Here is a 20,658-nt window from a genome sequence, read left to right as displayed (position 1 = left end):
AAAATAAATAAATAAATAAATAAATAAATAAATAAATAAATAAATAAGCAAGCATTTACTGGCAGTCATGTTTTGTGAATGTCACATGGGATTAGCTTTATTTAGTCCCATGGAAGAGTAATTTAGATTACTTTATTAAATAGAAGAATGTCACAGAACAAATAGCCACAGAACAAATAAGACCAAAATGTTCATATCTGGGATTTTTTTAACTTCTAATTTAAAATAATTAATTCAAAATATTTGAAATAATTGCAGAGAGTACAGAGAGGTCCTGTGTACCCTTTATCCATGTTCCCCCAATGATTACATCTTGTATAATCATAGTATATTATCAAAACCAGGAAACTCACGTTGGTACAATGTGTGTGTACAGTTCTATGCCATTTTATCACATGTAGAATTCTCTACTCACCCCTACAATCCAGATACAGAACTATTCCAGATACAGAACACAGACAGATCTACTGGTGTTATCATTTTGCCAGGTCAAGTGTAGAAATCTCACCTCCTTTAAAGTCCCTTTACCCTTTCTTGTTTATAATTGTCTCAAAAACTTCCCCTACATTTACTGAAAGTCACATCAGAAAATGTTATATTTTTTGCTTCAATCGTCAAACATAATTTAGGAACTCAAGAGAAGGAAAGTCTATTGCATCAATCCATATTTTTACTCTTTCTGTTCTTCTTTCTTCCTTTCTGATATTCCAAAATTCCTTCTTTTTCCATTTCTGTTCTTTTCGAGAACACTGTTTAGACATTCTTTTATGGTAGGTCTGCTGGTGACAAATTTTCTTAGTTTTCCTTCATCTGAAAATGTCTTTCTTTTCCCTCCATTCCTGAAGGATAATTGTACTTGATACAGAATTCTGGCTTGACAGATCTTTTCTTTCAACACTTGAAAAATGTGCTGCTACTTCCTTCTAGCCTCTACGGTTTCTGATGAGAAATCAGCTGTCATTCAAATCATTTTTCCCTTAAAGGTGAGGTGTTCGGGTTTTTTTTGTTGTTGTTTGTTTTTTGTTTTTTTTTTTGTTTTTTTTTTTTGCTGCTTTAAAGATTTTTTTTCTTTGTCTTAAGTTTTTGGAAGTTTGATTATAATGTATCTTGGCATAAATTTCTTTGAATTTATCCTCTTTGGGGTCACTCATCTTCTTGAATCTGCAGTTTTATGTCTTTTGCCAAATTTTGGAAATTTTCAGCCATTATTTCTTAGAATTTTTTTCAGCCCTATCTCCTTTCCCTTCTCCTTCCAGGACTCTGATGACACAAATGCTATCTCCCTTGTTATAGAGTCACAGGTCCCTGAGGTTCTGTGTATTTTATTTTATTTTATTTTTATTTTCAGTCTATTTCCTCTCTGTTCTTCAGACTGGGTAATTTCTATTGTTCTATCTTCAGATTAGTATTCTTCCCTCTGTCCTCCCCATTCTGCTTTTGAGCCCATCCATCAAATTCTTAATTTTAGTTGCCGTTCTTTTCAGTTCTAAAATTTCCATTTTGTTCTCCTTTAAATCTTCTATTTCTTTGTTGAGACTTTATATCTTTTTATTTGTTTCAAGCATGCTTGTAATTACACAATGGAGCATTTTTATAGTGGCTCCTTTAAAATCCTTGTAAAATAATTCCAAAATCTTTGTTATCTAGGTGTTGGTATCTAGTGATGGTCTCTTCTTGTGCAAGCTAAGATTTTCCTGGTTCTTGATATGATGCACAAGTTTATATCATCTCCTGGATATTTTAGGTATTATGTTATGAGACACTAGATCTTATTTAAATCTTCTGTTTCAGCAGACTCCTCTGACACCATGCCGTGGGGGAAGGAGAGCACTGCTTTACTACTCCCAGATGGGAGTGAAGGTCCTGTTCCCCGCTCAGCCTCCCTTGACACCCATTGAGGGGCCTTGTTCCTGCTGGGTGGAGATGAGATTTGAGGCTCCTGTCTAGGCCTCCACTGACACCTCCCTGGCTGGGAGAGGGAGGGGAGCCTTACTACTAATCCCCATGTGGCCTCCACTGATATCATGGCAGGACAGGGGAGGCCTCTTTTCTGGTGGTGTCCAAGGTTTTTAGCTGTGCTTAATGAAAGGAAGAGAGAGAAATATGTCTACCCCATCTTGTTCTAGAACCAAGAAGGGGTAGACATATTTTTAAAGTGGCAGAAAGAATAAATATTTCTAATTTTTCATCCCTTACATTGAAGTTCATGAAGTATATTCATATGCATTATTTCATTTCATCTTCAAAACAACCTTGCAAACTTGGTATTATTGAGCAGTCCCCTTTTTCAGATGCGTAACTGATTCAGAGATGAAGTATCTGACCCAAAGCCTCCTGCTGAGTTAGTTGCAAAGCCAGGGCTAGAATTAGGTTATTACATTTGATACCAGTTTTTTTGAGCTAGACAAGGTAGAAGCATGAACACAAAGAGATGAATAACTGACTAATAATGTTTATTTTTAAATATCCTTTTATGGCCCTCCTTCTCCCCCCATTCTGGCTTCCTTATTTTGAAGTTGCAGGATTGCCTCTCTGCTTGAGCTAAGGTGACTGGGTGAGCTCTGCAACCCACAGCACCATCAGCAGTGTCTGGTCCTTAAAGAGCCAGAGGTGAGAGCCCCATGGCATCTCTACTTTGCACTGCTCTTGACCCAGGTGGCTTCTGCCACACAAAGACCCTACTGGAACTTTGCCTAGATCCCATTGGGAGAAGAATACTGCCCCTCCCATGGGAAAATCCTCTTCACCAAACTCTGGCCTTCTACCCAGACAGACTACAGGTACCTAGGTCTTCTAAAACATCCTTCTCTGAGTCTGGGATTGTAGCCTGGTAGCTTTCTTTTTCTCTTCATTCCCTTTTTCATATAAATGGAAAGGTAGCTGCACTTGATATTGTTCATCTCTGGTGGAATCAAAGGTTAAAAAACAATGGTACAGAAGGTGACTAATCAGCTTGTCAAAAACCAACCTGAGTGGACTTGTTGCAGTACACATGACTTGGCTTTCCAGTACCAGCTATGAGGGTTTGTGTCATTGGCATTACCCATCCTCACTGCAGTCTGCACCTTTTTATTTTGATGCCACTGCACTGATCAAACCATCATGTTCCACCAAATTTCCAAATTTTTCCCAAATCACTCACTGCACACAAAATAAATTTCTTACAACTCCAGCATTTATGTAAAACACAAGATTTTCTGTACTGAAAAAATAAGACTTTGTCAGATTTGCAGATGCATGTGATAAAATCTCATAAAAGTATAAAAACTTTAAAGTTTTCTCCCTAAATCTTAAGTAAAATTGGCATTCCAGGAAAATATAACATGTTTATTAATCTGTGGCTTAAGTTATTTTCTGATATACCACCACATATTCCAGAGATCCATGTACTTGAGGTTAGAAGCATAACATCAGATGAAGTATAGTTAAAACAGCATACTTTTTAAATATACTGCAATAGCACTCATATTTGTGGACTTACCTAAATTTTATTATAAAAAGTTGATCAAAAATTCAATGAACAAAATTAATATTATAAAAGGTATTTTCTACATGTTAATAATAAACATAGCATGTATTTCAGAAAAACTAGAGTTCAGAAGAGGCAGCATGATAATGTATTTGTTGATAGAAAAGTAATAAATAACCTCAGAGATTCTTTTGCTTTAATTTCAATGATAGAAAATTAAAGTTTTTTTAACTTCTTACCACTATTTTGAACAATCATGCAGTATATATCACTGATTTGGACTAACTGGGAAAGGCGAAGTCTAAATTCATGAGGTTCCTGAGTTATAGAATATTGAAAAGAAATGTGATTAATTTTAATTAGCTTTAATTATATACAGTAACTAGAATTAAGCCACCATGGGTTAACCTAGTAGAACAGCTTTAAAGGGCCTGCTTAGATTGACTGGACTTTATGTTATGAATGTGTTCCTGAAGGCTAATCTTCAACAGGAATAGCAAGTATTTCTGTTTAGCATCTAAAGTAGTACAGTTTCCATTCACCAGGCCTGTCAAATTATGTAATTCTTTAAAAACTGGTTTTCAATTTATAGGGATAAATATTATTTCAAATATTATGTATAAATGATACTTTATTAATATTTGGTTTCACCACAATCCAAAGTCACACAATTCATGTTTGTATAATGTGAACATATTTTATATGACATATTTAAAGTCAATGAAAATAGTAATCCACCTCTGGGTACTTAATTCAGTAAATTAATTTGTTTAAAAATCTTCTCCTTCTGAGATGAAACACAGGAAAACATGAATCTGCTCCATGTGTCTATTCACTGAGATGGCATACATTTCTGCAGGGTAGGGTCTTGGATACTGAATAGAGCCCTTAGTGGTAAGCAACACCTAGGAAGAAAGAAGACTCTTACACAGCAGACACAACTAGGGCATACCTGCACAGAACATGTGCCATCCTTTCCTCCCAAACACTAGGGTGGACCACGGTGAACAGAAATGGCACCCTCAAACAGGTAAATCATCCCTCTCAAATCACAGAGATGAGCCACCATCAAACATCACCAAATATCTGAGAAAATGTGCACCAGGAAAGCGAGGCACCAAACACAACAGTGGAAGAGCATGCACCTAAAGAAAAAGCGTATAGAAACCCCCCCTAATATTTCAAAAGAGGATAATAGTTATCTTCTGAGGGATAAAAAAGGAGATCACATCCATAATCAAGAATGGACTGCTTTCATTAAAAACAGAATTAAAAGAGAGGCGGGGCAAGATGGCAGATTGGTGAGCTATATGTTTTAGTTACTCCTCCAGGAAACTAGGTAGAAAGCCAGGAACTGCGTGGACTGGACACCACAGAGCAATCTGACTTTGGGCATACTTCATACAACACTCATGAACATGTCGAACTGCTGACATCAGCGAAATCTGTAAGTTTTTGCAGCCAGGGGATTCACGCCCCTCCCTGCCAGGCTCGGTCCCGTGGAAGGAGGGGCCGTCAGCGCTGGGAAGGAGAAGGGAGAACTGCAGTGGCAGCTCTTACCAGAAACTCATTCTACTCATCCAAACTCCAACCATAGATAGACTGAGACCAGACACCAGAGAATCTGAGAGCAGCCAGCCCAGCAGAGGGGAGACAGGCATAGCAAAAACAGCAAGAAAAACTCCAAAATAAAAGCGGAGGCTTTTTGGAGTTCTGGTGAACATAGAAAGGGGAAGGGCAGAGCTCAGGCCCTGAGGCTCATATGCAAATCCTGAAGAAAAACTGATCTCTCTGACCCCTGGATCTTTCCCTAATGATCCTAATTGCTATGTCTCTTAGCATTTCAATAACCCATTAGATCTGCGAGGAGGGCTTTTTTTTTTTTTTTTTTTTAACTCTCTTTTTTTTTCTGTTTCTAAAACAATTACTCTAAGAAGCCCAATACAGAAAGCCTCAAAGACTTGCAATTTGGGCAGATCAAGACAAGAGCAGAACTAAGAGAGCTCTGAGACAAAAGGCAATAACCCAGTGGCTCAGAAAATTCACTAAACACCACAACTTCCCAAGAAAAGGGGGGTGTCCGCTCACAGCCATCATCCTGGTGGACAGGAAACACTCCTGCCCGTCACCAGCCCCATAGCCCAGAGCTGCCCCAGACAACCCAGTATGACGGAAGTGCTTAAAATAACACGCACACACCACAAAACTGGGCATGGACATTAGCCTTCCCTGCACCCTCAGCTGGTTGTCCCAGAGTTGGGAAGGAGGAGCAGTGTGAATTAACAAAGCACCATTCAGCCACCATTTCAGCAGACTCGGAGCCTCCCTACACAGCCCAGCAGCCCAGAACCGCCCTGGGGGGATGGCACTCACCTGTGACATAGCACAGTGATCCCTCAACAGAGGACCAGGGGGTGCACGGCCTGGAAGAGGGACCCACTCGCAAGTCTCAGGAGCCATACGCCATTACCAAGGACTTGTGGGTCAGTGGCAGAGACAAACTGTGGCAGGACTGAACTGAAGGATTAGACTATTGCAGCAGCTTTAAAACTCCAGGATCACCAGGGAGATTTGATTGTTAGAGCCAACCCCCCCTCTCTGACAGCCCAGAAACACGCCCCATATACAGGGCGGGCAACACCAACTACACACGCAAGCTTGGTACACCAATTGGACCCCACAAGACTCACTCCCTCACTCACCAAAAAGGCTTAGCAGGGGAGAACTGGCTTGTGGAGAACAGGTGGCTCGTGGACGCCACTTGCTTGTTAGTTAGAGAAAGTGTACTCCACGAAGCTGTAGATCTGCTAAATTAGAGATAAGGACTTCAATTGGTCTACAAATCCTAAAAGAACCCTAAAAAGTTAAGCAAATGCCAAGAGGCCAAAAACAACAGAAAATTATACAGCATATGAAAAGAACAGACGATATGGATAACCCAAGCCCAAGCACCCAAATCGAAAGATCAGAAGAGACACAGCACCTAGAGCAGATACTCAAAGAACTAAAGATGAACAATGAGACCACAGTACGGGATACAAAGGATATCAAGAAGACCCTAGAAGAGCATAAAGAAGACATTGCAAGCTAAATAAACAAATAGATGATCTTATGGAAATTAAACAAACTGTTGACCAAATTAAAAAGATTTTGGACACTCATAGTACAAGACTAGAGGAAGTTGAAGAATGAATCAGTGACCTGGAAGATAACAGAATGGAAAATGAAATCATAAAAGAAAGAATGGGGAAAAAATTGAAAAAATTGAAACGGACCTCAGGGATATGATAGATGATATAAAACGTCTGAATATATCTCATTGGTGTTCCAGAAGGGGAAGAAAAGGGAATAGGTCTAGGAAGAGTATTCAAAGAAATTGTTGGGGAAAACTTCCCAAATCTTCTAAACAACATAAATACACAAATCATAAATGCTCAGCGAACTCCAAATAGAATAAATCCAAATAAACCCACTCCGAGATATATTCTGATCACACTGTCAAACACAGAAGAGAAGGAGCAAGTTCTGAAAGCAGCAAGAGAAAAAGCAATTCACCACATACAAAGGAAACAGCACCAGACTAAGTAGTGACTACTCAGCAGCCACCATGGAGGCGAGAAGGCAGTGGCACGATATATTTAAAAATTCTGAGTGAGAAAAATTTCCAACCAAGGATACTTTATCCAGCAAAGCTCTCCTTCAAATTTGAGGGAGAGCTTAAATTTTTCACAGACAAACAAATGCTGAGAGCATTTGCTAACAAGAGACCTGCCCTACTGGAGATACTAAAGGGAGCCCTACAGACAGACAAACAAAGAAAGGACAGAGAGACTTGGAGAAAGGTTCAGTACTAAAGAGATTTGGTATGGGTACAATAAAGGATATTAATAGAGAGAGGGGAAAAATACATATGACAAACATAAACCAAAGGAAGACGGCTGATTCAAGAAACGCCTTCACGGTTATAACATTGAATGTAAATGGATTAAACTCCCCAATTAAAAGATACAGATTCTCAGAATGGATCCAAAAAAATGAACCATCAATATGTTGCATACAAGAGACTCATCTTACACACAGGGACACAAAGAAATTGAAAGTGAAAGGATGGAAAAAAATATTTCATGCAAGCTACAGCCAAAAGAAAGCAGGTGTAGCAATATTAATCTCAGATAAAATAGACTTTAAATGCAGGGATGTTTTGAGAGACAAAGAAGATCACTACATACAAATAAAAGGGGCAATTCAACAAGAAGAAATAACAATCATAAATGTCTATGCACCCAATCAAGGTGCCACAAAATACATGAGAGAAACACTGGCAAAACTAAAGGAAGAAATTGATGTTTCCACAATAATTGTGGGAGACTTCAACACATCACTCTCTCCTACAGATAGATCAACCAGACAGAAGACCAATAAGGAAATTGAAAACCTAAACAATGTGATAAATGAATTAGATTTAACAGAAATATATAGAACATTACATCCCGAATCACCAGGCTACACATACTTCTCTACTGCTCACGGAACTTTCTCCAGAATAGATCATATGCTGGGACATAAAACAAGCCTCAATAAATTTAAAAAGATTGAAATTATTCAAAGCACATTCTCTGACCACAATGGAATACAATTAGAAGTCAATAACCATCAGAGACTTAGAAAATTCACAAAAACCTAGAGGTTAAACAACACACTCCTAAACAATCAGTGGGTTAAAGAAGTAGCAAGAGAAATTGCTAAATATATAGAGACAAATGAAAATGAGAACACAACATACCAAAACCTATGGGATGCAGCAAAAGCAGTACTGAGGGGAAAATTTATAGCACTAAACACATATATTAAAAAGGAAGAAAGAGCCAAAATCAAAGAACTAATGGATCAACTGAAGAAGCTAGAAAATGAACAGCAAACCAATCCCAAACCAAGTAGAAGAAAAGAAATAACAAGGATTAAAGCAGAAATAAATGACATAGAGAACAAAAAAACAATAGAGGATAAATATCACTAAAAGTTGGTTCTTGGAGAAGATCAACAAGATTGACAAGCCCCTAGCTAGACTGACAAAATCAAAAAGAGAGAAGACCCATATAAACAAAATAATGAATGAAAAAGGTGACATAACTGCAGATCCCGAAGAAATTAAAAAAATTATAAGAGGATACTATGAACAACTGTACGGCAACAAACTGGATAATGTAGAGGAAATGGACAATTTCCTGGAAACATATGAACAACCTAGACTGACCAGAGAAGAAATAGAAGACCTCAACCAACCAATCACAAGCAAAGAGATCCAATCAGTCATCAAAAATCTTCCCACAAATAAATGCCCAGGGCCAGATGGCTTCACAGGGGAATTCTACCAAACTTTCCAGAAAGAACTGACACCAATCTTACTCAAACTCTTTCAAAACATTGAAGAAAATGGAACACTACCTAACTCATTTTATGAAGCTAACATCAATCTAATACCAAAACCAGGCAAAGATGTTACAAAAAATGAAAACTACCAGCCAATCTCCCTAATGAATATAGATGCAAAAGTTCTCAACAAAATACTTGCAAATCGAATCCAAAGACACATTAAAAAAATCATACACCATGACCAAGTGGGGTTCATTCCAGGCATGCAAGGATGGTTCAACATAAGAAAATCAATCAATGTATTACAACACATTAAAAATTTGAAAGGGAAAAATCAAATGATCATCTCAATAGATGCTGAAAAAGCATTTGACAAAATCCAACATCCGTTTTTGATAAAAACACTTCAAAAGGTAGGAATTGAAGGAAACTTCCTCAATATGATAAAGAGCATATATGAAAAACCCACAGCCAGCATAGTACTCAATGGTGAGAGACTGAAAGCCTTCCCTCTAAGATAAGGAACAAGACAAGGATGCCCACTATCACCACTGTTATTCAACATTGTGCTGGAAGTGCTAGCCAGGGCAATCCGGCAAGACAAAGAAATAAAAGGCATCCAAATTGGAAAGGAAGAAGTAAAACTGTCATTGTTGGCAGATGATGTGATCTTATATCTGGAAAACCCTGAGAAATCGATGATACAGCTACTAGAGCTAATAAACAAATTTAGCAAAGTAGCGGGATACAAGATTAATGCACATAAGTCAGTAATGTTTCTATATGCTAGAAATGAACAAACTGAAGAGACACTCAAGAAAAAGATACCATTTTCAATAGCAACTAAAAAAATCAAGTACCTAGGAATAAACTTAACCAAAGATGTAAAAGACCTATACAAAGAAAACTTCATAACTCTACTAAAAGAAATAGAAGGGGACCTTAAAAGATGGAAAAATATTCCATGTTCATGGATAGGAAGGTTAAATGTCATTAAGATGTCAATTCTACCCAAACTCATCTACAGATTCAATGCAATCCCAATCAAAATTCCAACAACCTACTTTGCAGACGTGGAAAAGCTAGTTATCAAATTTATTTGGAAAGGGAAGATGCCTCGAATTGCTAAAGACACTCTAAAAAAGAAAAACGAAGTAAGAAGACTTACACTCCCTGACTTTGAAGCTTATTATAAAGCCATAGTTGTCAAAACAGCATGGTACTGGCACAAAGATAGACAAACAGATAAATGGAATCGAATTGAGAATTCAGAGATAGACCCTCAGATCTATGGCCGACTGATTTTGATAAGGCCCCCAAAGTCACTGAACTGGGTCATAATGGTCTTTTCAACAACTGGGGCTGGGAGAGTTGGATATCCCCATCCAAAGAAAGAGGACCCCTACCTCACCCCCTACACAAAAATTAACTCAAAATGGACCAAAGATCTCAATATAAAAGAAAGTACCATAAAACTCCTAGAAGATAATGTAGGAAAACATCTTCAAGATCTTGTATTAGGCACCCACTTCCTAGACTTTACACCCAAAGCACAAGCAACAAAAGAAAAAATAGATAAATGGGAATTCCTCAAGCTTAGAAGTTTCTGTACCTCAAAGGAATTTCTCAAAAAGGTAAAGAGGCAGCCAACTCAATGGTAAAAAATTTTTGGAAACCATGTATCTGACAAAAGACTGATACCTTGCATATATAAAGAAATTCTACAACTCAATCACAATAGTACAGACAGCCCAATTATGAAATGGGCAAAAGATATGAAAACACCGTTCTCTAAAGAGGAAATACAAATGGCCAAGAAACACATGAAAAAATGTTCAGCTTCACTAGCTATTAGAGAGATGCAAATTAAGACCACAATGAGATACCATCTAACACCGATTAGAATGGCTGCCATTAAACAAACAGGAAACTACAAATGCTGGAGGGGATGTGGAGAAATTGGAACTCTTATTCATTGTTGGTGGGACTGTATAATGGTTCAGCCACTCTGGAAGTCAGCCTGGCAGTTCCTTAGAAAGCTAGATAAAGAGTTACCGTTCAATCCAGCGATTGAACTTCTCGGTATATACCCGGAAGATCGGAAGGCAGTGACACGAACAGATATCTGTACGCCAGTGTTCATAGCAGCATTATTCACAATTGCCAAGAGATGGAAACAACCCAAATGTCCTTCAACAGATGAGTGGATAAATAAAATGTGGTATATACACACAATGGAATACTACACGGCAGTAAGAAGGAACGCTCTCGTGAAACATATGACAACATGGATGAACCTTGAAGACATAATGCTGAGCAAAATAAGCCAGGCACAAAAAGAGAAATATTATATGCTACCACTAATGTGAACTCTGAGAAATGTAAAACAAATGGTTTATAATGTAGAATGTAGGGGAACCAGCAGTAGAGAGCAATTAAGGAAGGGGAAACAATAATCCAAGAAGAACAGATAAACTATCGTGGGTAAATTTAACATTCTGGGAATGCCCAGGAATGACTGTGGTCTGTTAATTTCTGATGGGTATAGTAGGAACAAGTTCACAGAAATGTTGCTATATTAGGTAACTTTCTTGGGGTAGAGTAGGAACATGTTGGAAGTAAAGTAGTTATCTTAGGTTAGTTGTCTTTTTCTTACTCCCTTGTTATGGTCTCTTTGAAATGTTCTTTTATTGTATTTTTTAAATTATTTTTTTATTTTTCATACAGTTGATTTAAAAAAAAAAGCTAAAAAAAAAAAAAACAAGGAAAAAAATATGTAGAGCCCCCTTGAGGAGCCTGTGGAGAATGCAGGGGTGTTGGCCTACCCCACCTTGATGGTTGCTAACATGACCACAGACCTAGGGGACTGGTGGTTTGATGGCGTTAGCCCTCTACCACAGGATTTACCCTTGGGAAGACTGTTGCTGCAAAGGAGAGGCTAGGCCTCTCTATAATTGTGCCTAAGAGCCTCCTCCCAAATGCCTCTTTGTTGCTCAGATGTGGCCCTCTCTCTCTACCTAAGCCAACTTGAAAGGTGAAATCACTGACCTCCCCACTATGTGGGATCAGACACCCAAGGGAGTGAATCTCCCTGGCAACATGGAATATGACTCCCGGGGAGGAATACAGACCTGGCATCATGGGATGGAGAACATCTTCTTTACCAAAAGGGGGAGGTGAAAGGAAATGAAATAAGCGTCAGTGACAGAGAGATTCCAAAAGGAGCCGAGAGGTCACTCTGGTGGGCACTCTTACGCACACTTTAGACAACCCTTTTTAGGTTCTAATGAATTGGGGTAGCTGGTGGTAAATACCTGAAACTATCAAACTACAACCCAGAACCCATGAATCTTGAAGACAATCGTATAAAAATGTAGCTTATGAGGGGTGACAATGGGATTGGGAAAGCCATAAGGACCACACTCCCCTATGTCTAGTTTATGGATGGATGAGTAGAAAAATGGGGGAAGGAAACAAACAGACAAAGGTACCCAGTGTTCTTTTTTACTTTAATTGCTCTTTTTCACTTTAATTATTATTCTTGTTGTTTTTGTGTGTGTGCTAATGAAGGTGTCAGGGATTGATTTAGGTGATGAATGTACAACTATATAATGGTACTGTGAACAATCAAATGTACAATTTGTTTTGTATGACTGCATGGTATGTGAATATATCTCAATAAAATGAAGATTAAAAAAAAAAAAACAGTATTAAAGAGGTGGGCCAAATAGCAGAATGGACATGGCTGAAACACTAATTACCATGATAGCAGACTGAATTGATGAATTCTTCCAGAACTCAGTACCAGAGGACAAAAGGATAGGAACTATGAATGAGCAGTTAAAATATCTGAAGGATAAAACTGGTAGTCCCAATGTCTACCTAACAGAAGTTTCAGAAAGAAATAACAGAGATAACAGAAGGAAGGAAATTCTGTTTTTAAATTATGAAAAAAGTATTAATCTGATGTCTCTCAAGTTTAAAAACAGGAGTTTTCCATTTGAAATGGCTCATTGTTCCCATGAGAGACAAGAATAATACACACACACACACACAAATCCACAACTATATCCACTGATATGAAACTTCATCAAAAAAATCTTACAATCATTCAGAAGAATGAAATGAGTCAGATTGACGTGGACATCTTTTTCAGCAACATGTTATGCAGTGACAATGCAGCAATATCTTCATGGTTCAGAGAGAAAGCATTTTCAACCAAGAATTCTATACCCAGTCAAACTACTATTTAACTATAAAGGCACATGGGAGGCTTCAGAAAGTTCCCCACTCTTGAACTCTCTTGAAAAAAGTACTAGAGGATGTTTGCCAGCAAAACCAAAAAGGAATCCAAGAGCAGGAATGAGTACAAGAAATCGGGATGAACAAAGAAACTAGTATAACTCAGAGTTAAAATTAAATAAATGTTGATAATAAAAATAATTACTAACAATTGAATGAAACCTCAGTTGATCCCAACACTGGAAATGATGCGGGAGTAGGAGCGGCAGAGTAAAGGTGTGCTGAGGTTCTTAATCAGTTAAGAAGGAAGAGATAGATGATTAGATAAATTTCAGATATTGAGAAAAAACATAAATAAGTTTAAATATGTGAATTTAAACTTCAAGCATAACCATAAGGGTGTTGAAGTCAAATGTACAACTTAAGAGAGAAAATGGAACAGCTGCAGTAACAACAAAGAAGATAGTCAACCCAATAAAAAAGCATGAAAAGAAAAGAAATTGAAGGTATGATAAATGGAAAAAATAAAGTAAGATTAAAAAAAGAGAAAACAAAATGAAATATGATAAAATGGAAAAAATAAAATAAGATAGGAGGAGCTCCAAACGCTATTACAGTAATCATAATAAATATAAACAGATTAAAGCCACCAATTAAAGATCAGGGACTCTGGCTACAGCTTAAAGGCAAAACTATGCTGATTTTTTTTTACAAGCCCCATACTTACAAAATGTCACAGAATACTTGAGTGAGGAGATGGAGAAAGATAAACCAGATAAGGGCGTACAGAAAAAAAAAAATTTAACAAAAAAATTTTCAGGGAAAATAGAATTCAAGGAGAAAAGCATTAAAAAGGACAGAGAAATATTTCCAACAAATAAAAGATATGATCCAATAGGACCAACTTGAGCTGCTGGGATAAAAATGTTCTTGCCTCCCATTTTTTAAATCTTATCAACAGTGAACAAAACAAATCCTCTTCCTCATGGAGCTTTTGTTCCAGTGAAGGGCAGACAGACAAAAACTAACAAATAATCAAACTATATAGTCTGTTGTATAGTGATGAGTGCTACAAAAAAATAAGACAGGGAAAGGTGAGAGAGTACAATTTTAAATAGGGTAGTCAAGGAAAGTAGTAAAGGAAGGTGACATAAGAGCAAACATCTTAAGGAGCTGAGGAAGCAGCCATGCAGATTTCTGAAGGAAGAGAATTCCAGGCAGAGGGAACAGCAAGAGCGTTACTGTTCACAACTAAAGCTAAGTAAATTGACCAAGAAGGAGTGGCTAGTGAAATAAGTGGAAAACCAGGGAGAATGGTATCTTAGCCAAGTGAAAAAGCATTTTAAGGAGGATGTAGTAATCAGCTGTCAAAAGAGCTGACAGATCAAATATCATGAAGACTGAGAAATGACTGTTACTGGATTTTATTAAATAGAAGCCATGGCTAACTTTGACAAAAGCAATTTCAGTGAAGTGGTGGGAACAAAAACCTGACAAGAACAGTATTCAAGACAGGAGGTGGAGTAGTGAGTATAGTTGAACATTTCAATTTTCCATAAAGGGGCAGTAGACAGCAGGGAAAGTGGGCTCAAGATGGGAGCTCTAGATGTTAATTGGAAGAAAAACCATGAAACAGAAACTAAGGTTCCCCCTCCTAGAAAGATTTTAGGAAGTTTCAAAATAAAACACAAGATCAGCTGTCTGAAAAATGACACAACCCAAATGATTAATAAAGTGAAGTGAATTTTGCAAATGTCTAGCATCCAATCAAGTAGACCTGGATTTAATCTAAAGAGGTGTTAAGGGATTGTGTTAAGAAATAAAATAGCTTAAGTCTACTTGATTGTATTTTACCCTGTGTGAAGGAAGGCTGTGTTAAAAGAGAAGGGCTAGGTTTAAATAGGAGTCCTAAAACAGTATACTCATGGTAAAGGGTATACTGATTAGTGGAATTGAAAAATAGGTTCAAAGATTTAGCAGATATATTTTTTTTTATTTTCATCATTAAGATGGCTATATCTCAGGGTTATTAGGTCATTAAAACCATTCAAATGATTCCAGGATAAGAAAGCAACCTTATTAGTAGTTGTTTCCCACATAGATTCTCTACAAAGGACAGTGTGCTTATCAGAGGGCTTAAGAATCCAGTCATGAGGAGACTTGGCCAAAATAAATGAACAAATAGACATACTAGTTTATCTGGCATTCTCATGATTTTGGTTCTAATAGTCGGCTCGAAATTATCTGGATATATAGAAACAAAAGGGACCCATGCAGTTAAGAACCAAGCTTCAAAATGTAGTTATACTGCCATATAGCCACTCTGGATGGCCCTACTTGGGCCACCATCATTAGGCCCCTTAGGTGCCAACTATACCTTGTCCTTTGCTTAACTAACCACATGTTTAAATACTGTTCTGAGGAAAAAGCACTGACTTAACAGAAAACCAACTAGGACTCTGTCACCACTAGCTATGTATAACCCCAAGCAGTGCCACTTAATGTCTGTGATCCCCATTTTACATATTTTTAAAATGGAAATAATAACAGTTATGCTATCTACTTGACTAGTTTATTTTGATGCTCAGAATCTAAATAAGAAAACATAGGTAAAAGTCATTTGTAAAACTATAAGGGCTATACGAATATGTGCCAGTTTCATGTCTTATGTCCCACAAAATGCCATGCTCTTTGATGCAGTCTCGTGGAGGCAGATGTATTAGTGTTGACTAGATTGGAAGTCTTTCATTGATGTTTCCAAGATGTGACTCAATCAACTGTGAGTGAAATATTTGACTGGATAATTTCCATGGAGGTGTTACCCCCCCCCCCCCCATTCAGGGTGGGTGTTAATTGGATCACTAGAGTCATATGAAGGAGTTCACAGACAGAAGGACCTCAGAGCAACTGAGAGTGACATTTAGCTGAGAGACACATTTTTGAAGACAGCCACTGGAAGCCGACACTGACATTTTGGACAATGACATTTTGTAACAGGAGCAAGCAGACGCCAGCCATGTGCGTTCCCAGCTAATAGAGGTTTTCTGGATGCCAGTGGCCTTCCCCCAGTGAAGGTACCCTATTGTTGATGCCTTGCCTTGGACACTTTATGGCCTTAAGACTCTAACTTTGTAACCAAATAAACCCCCTTTATAAAAGCCAATCCATTTCTATATTTTGCATTCTGGCAGCATTAGCAAACTGGAACAGAATATAAGGTATTAACCCTGTCATCATTACATGCCCTGCAACCTGAGTATATAATTGATACACTGAAGCACATTACCACAACTACCTGAGAATTGAAGACAAGATGAAAAACCACTAATCCACAGAGCAAAATGTGCGAAAGCCTACCTTTCAGCAACTGGTTTGGCAATGTTTTCAAAAACGGCCTCTTGGTTTGCATCCTGATCAAAAATCCTTTGAAATCTGCAAATGTTAAAATAAGTATTTAAAAGCTGAGCCTTCAAACACCATAGGATTAATACATGTTGTTTTTCTGCTTTGTAAACTACCCATCACGGGGCTTACCTAACTTAACACAATATTTGCCCTGTAGTCCCAACCACACTGTGTTGTTGTACTCCTGTGTTCAAATGCTTGGTAAACAGTATTGCTTTGACAAGATCTGCACAATAAATCCCTCTGAAAAACTGCAGCAGCTTCGAACCAAATAATAAACTGTGTGTTTTTTAGCTCTCAAGAGGGGCAGTGTCTGCAATTGGCATCAAATTCAAATCTAGATAACTGCATGAAATGAAAACCCAAGAACAGGATGTACACAGCCAAAGAACTTTTGATGTCTGACCTGCAAGAAAGGAAAGCAACTGTGAAATGTATGATTACTGAACTCAGTTCTAAATTTTTGAACTAGAATTTATTTTCCACAAATTATGTATTGCATCCTCATTGCAGCCACTTAATTTTCAGAATGATTTTGTTTTGTTTAACTTCATTTTCTTGACTGTGATTCCAGAGTCAAAAAAGTAAATTAAGATAGACCTGCCCTGCAAAGAGAATTCTTTATCAGATTGGCAATGGCCCAGGGGCAATGACTATGGTGTCAAGTTCATTCTTCTTGTAGTGCTACTTTATCTTACCTTAGTACAGGATCACAAACACAGAGGAATACCTCTGGTAGGAGACAGCCTATTTTTTTAAAGTATGGCCCACATTAAAATATCATGATGACAAAGAAAGATAGCTAGGGAGAGAGAGAAACGGTAAGCAAATGAGGTAATCTTAACAATTGATGACTCTCCCACAAAGGATATGAGTATTGATTGGGCCATTCTTCCATCTTTTCGGCATATTAAAAAAACTTTCAAAAAACTTTAAAGCCAAACAAACACCTTGAGGGTGTCCTAAGCAGTTTTCTACAAGACTGTTTGGGCATGTGTTTAATTAAAGTCAAGATGTTAAATAAACTGTAGGACCATTTCCACTACTAAGGAGTACAGAAGGGTGTCTGGAGCAGGATTAGAAATATAAAATGAATGAAACTCATTGTCTTTAGTCATTGTTAACTTCAAAGCCTCCCTATATCACCATTATACGGAGAAGCAAATAAAGAAACTATACAAAGAGAGATTCTAGGGTACTCTGGCTACTATGTTATTTAGCAGACATGATTACATATTAGATAGCAATATTTTCCCCACCCAGGACACTCCTCAGAACTCTGTAGGTGAATCACAGCTTCAGATATGAACACTAACATAACAACAGGGGTCATGGCTGCTGAAGAGTTTTTACAGAGAACTGTCTACTATGATATTTAAGCACAGACTCAGCAGTGCTTTTTTTTTTTCCTCATTAAACTTTGTTTTAATGGGTCTCAAAATTCTGTGGCAGAATTTTGGTTGCTGTTTCCATTTAAAAAGTACTGATTTTAAAACTAATAACTTAAAAATGCCACACAAAAACAAATGGTCCACAAAACATTCCTTTCCTTCTTCAAGTTTTACAATGTATTGTTATCATTAACCAGTCCTTTACTATTAAACTTAAATGGCCAAAATTGAGACAAATAGTGCTGACACCATTCTTCCACCACTGATTAAGACGGGGGTGGCAGGTGTTATAGGTAATATTCATTTAGCCTTCTGAGCTTTCTGGGCAGACTTGGTGACCTTGCCAGCTCCAGCAGCCTTCTTGTCCACTGCCTTGATGACACCCACAGCAACTGTCTGCCTCATATCCCGAACAGCAAAACGACCCACAGGAGGATAATCAGAGAAGCTCTCAACACACATGGGCTTGCCAGGAACCATATCAACAATGGCAGCATCACTAGATTTCAGAAATTTGGGGCCATCTTCCAGCTTCTTACCAGAATGATGATCAATCTTCTCCTTCAGCTCAGCAAACTTGCAAGCAATGTGAGCTGTGTGACAATCCAGCACAGGTGCATAGCCAGCACTGATTTGGCCTGGACGGTTTAGGATAATCACCTGAACAGTGAAGCCAGCTGCTTCCACTGGTGTATCATTTTTGCTGTCACCAGCCACGTTGCCACAACGAACATCTTTTACAGACACATTCTTGACATTGAAGCCCACATTGTCCCCAGGAAGAGCTTCACTCAAAGCTTCATGGTGCATCTCAACAGACTTTACTGCAGTTGTAACATCGACTGGAGCAAAGGTGACCACCATGCCCAGTTTGAGAACACCAGTCTCCACTCAGCCCACAGGGACAGTACCAACACCACCAATTTTGTAGACATCCTGAAGAGGCAGATGCAAGGGTTTCTCAGTTGGACGAGTGGGTGGCAGGATACAATCCAGAGCTTCAAGCAGCGTGGTTCCACTGGCATTGCCTTCCTTACGGGTGATTTTCCATCCCTTGAACCAAGGCTTGTTAGCACTTGGCTCCAGCATATTGTCACCATTCCAACCAGATACTGGCACAAATTGTACTATGTCAGGGTTGTAGCCAATTTTCTTAATGTAGGTGCTGACTTCCTTAATGATTTCCCCTTATCTCTTCTGGCTGTAGGGTGGCTCAGTGGAATCCATTTTGTTAACACCAGAATTAGTTGTTTCACATCCAGTGTGTAAGCCAGAAGGGCATGCTCTCGGGTCTGCCCATTCTTGGAGATACCACCTTCAAATTCACCAACACAACAACAATCAGGACAGCACAGTCAGCCTGAGATGTGTCTGTAATCATGTTTTTAATAAAGTCCTGTGTCCTGGGGTATCAATGATAGTCACATAGTACTTGCTGGTCTCAAATTTCTACAGGGAGATATCAATAGTGATACCACACTCGTGTTCAGCTTTCAGTTTATCCAAGACCCAGGCATACCTGAAGGACCACTTTCCCATCTTAGCAGCCTCTTTCTCAAATTTTTCAATGGTTCTTTTGTTGATTCCATCATGTTTGTAGATCCGGTGGCCAGTAGTGGTAGATTTGCCCAAATCTATGTGTCCAATAACGACAATGTTGATATGAGTTTTTTCCTTTCCCATTTTGGCTTAAGAATCAGCGACGGTTTTCATGACACCTGTGTTATGGTGGCAAACCCGTTGTGAAAAAGCAGCAGTGCTTTTGAGGAGGACGATGGGCTGCTTTGCTTCTTTTACCAGGTCAGTGATGACTGAGTGAATCAATTAGCTATTCCCTGCCCCACTTGCCTAAGTAATAGGAATTACGTCTACTACCATGTAAACCAAAGAGATAGCAGTTTTAAAGAAGACACTGAGTCAAACACAGACTCTATCCTAAAAGGTACCTTATGCAAAACTAATGACTGAATTTTCATTCACTAATTGATCTATTCATTCTATAAGCATGTATTGAGGGCCTACCATGTACCAGGTACTTCAAACAAGGTTTAAATCAGACTAAAATGTAATTTATGTAATACTAGTACAGTATCTATAAAGCATGTTGAATTCTTGGGGGATAAATTGACATCCTCCACTATTTAAAATAACAGGCAGTAAAACTACAAGTAATCCAGCTCTCTCAGTTTATTGGCCTTTTCCCAAACATTTTAGAAGATTATTGCACCAATGTTTACACAATAAACCATGCAGTCGATGTATACACAATAAACCATGCAGTGTGTTTTACACATTATAAGTCATCATCCCCAAATATTTTATTTTTCACAATGTAATGTTTCTACATTAGTAATCTGAAAAGGCATTATGATCAGCTATATTCTGAAAACCACTGAAGAGCAAAATAGAATCACAGAGTTATAAGGGATTTTAACAATTTTGGTCTAATTCTTCACAGAGGAAGAAGTTGAGGTCCACATAGAGAAAGTAATTTATTCATGGTCCTGGAGATAATAATATAACTTCAAACATAATTTAGGTTTCTTGATTCCTAGGAGGCCCTTCCTTTTATTAGGATAGGTTTCATTTATTAGGACAGGTTTTTTTCTACAAGCCATTTCAAACTTACCATTTCCTGATCTCCTCCCACCCCAAATCTGTTCTTCCTGCCTCACCCCAGTAAATGACAATTCCCTCCTTCTAGATGTTCAGTTCAAAAACCTTCAGGTATCCTTGACTCCTCTCTTTCTATTGCACTTTATTTCCAATCCATCAGCA

General features: G+C 38.1%; 1 protein-coding gene and 1 pseudogene across 4 annotated transcripts in view; both read right to left on the bottom strand.

Moving 5' to 3' along the window:
* KIF6 (kinesin family member 6) overlaps positions 1-20,658 on the bottom strand; it is a 448,516-nt gene that overhangs the window by 421,248 nt on the left and 6,610 nt on the right. For 3 of the 4 annotated variants that reach the window (XM_037842874.1, XM_037842876.1, XM_037842877.1), the window contains exon 3: positions 16,442-16,516. In XM_037842874.1, coding sequence (XP_037698802.1) covers positions 16,442-16,516 — 75 coding nt within the window. Of the gene's footprint in view, positions 1-16,441; positions 16,517-20,658 lie in introns of those variants that run through there. The other variant, XM_037842878.1, reaches the window with a different exon arrangement.
* Positions 18,138-19,563, bottom strand: LOC119539365 (annotated as a pseudogene).

The sequence above is a fragment of the Choloepus didactylus genome, chromosome 7, assembly GCF_015220235.1.
Source record: "Choloepus didactylus isolate mChoDid1 chromosome 7, mChoDid1.pri, whole genome shotgun sequence".
In the NCBI taxonomy this organism is placed as follows: Eukaryota; Metazoa; Chordata; class Mammalia; order Pilosa; family Megalonychidae; genus Choloepus; species Choloepus didactylus.
This window is presented reverse-complemented; position numbering and strand designations above follow the sequence as displayed.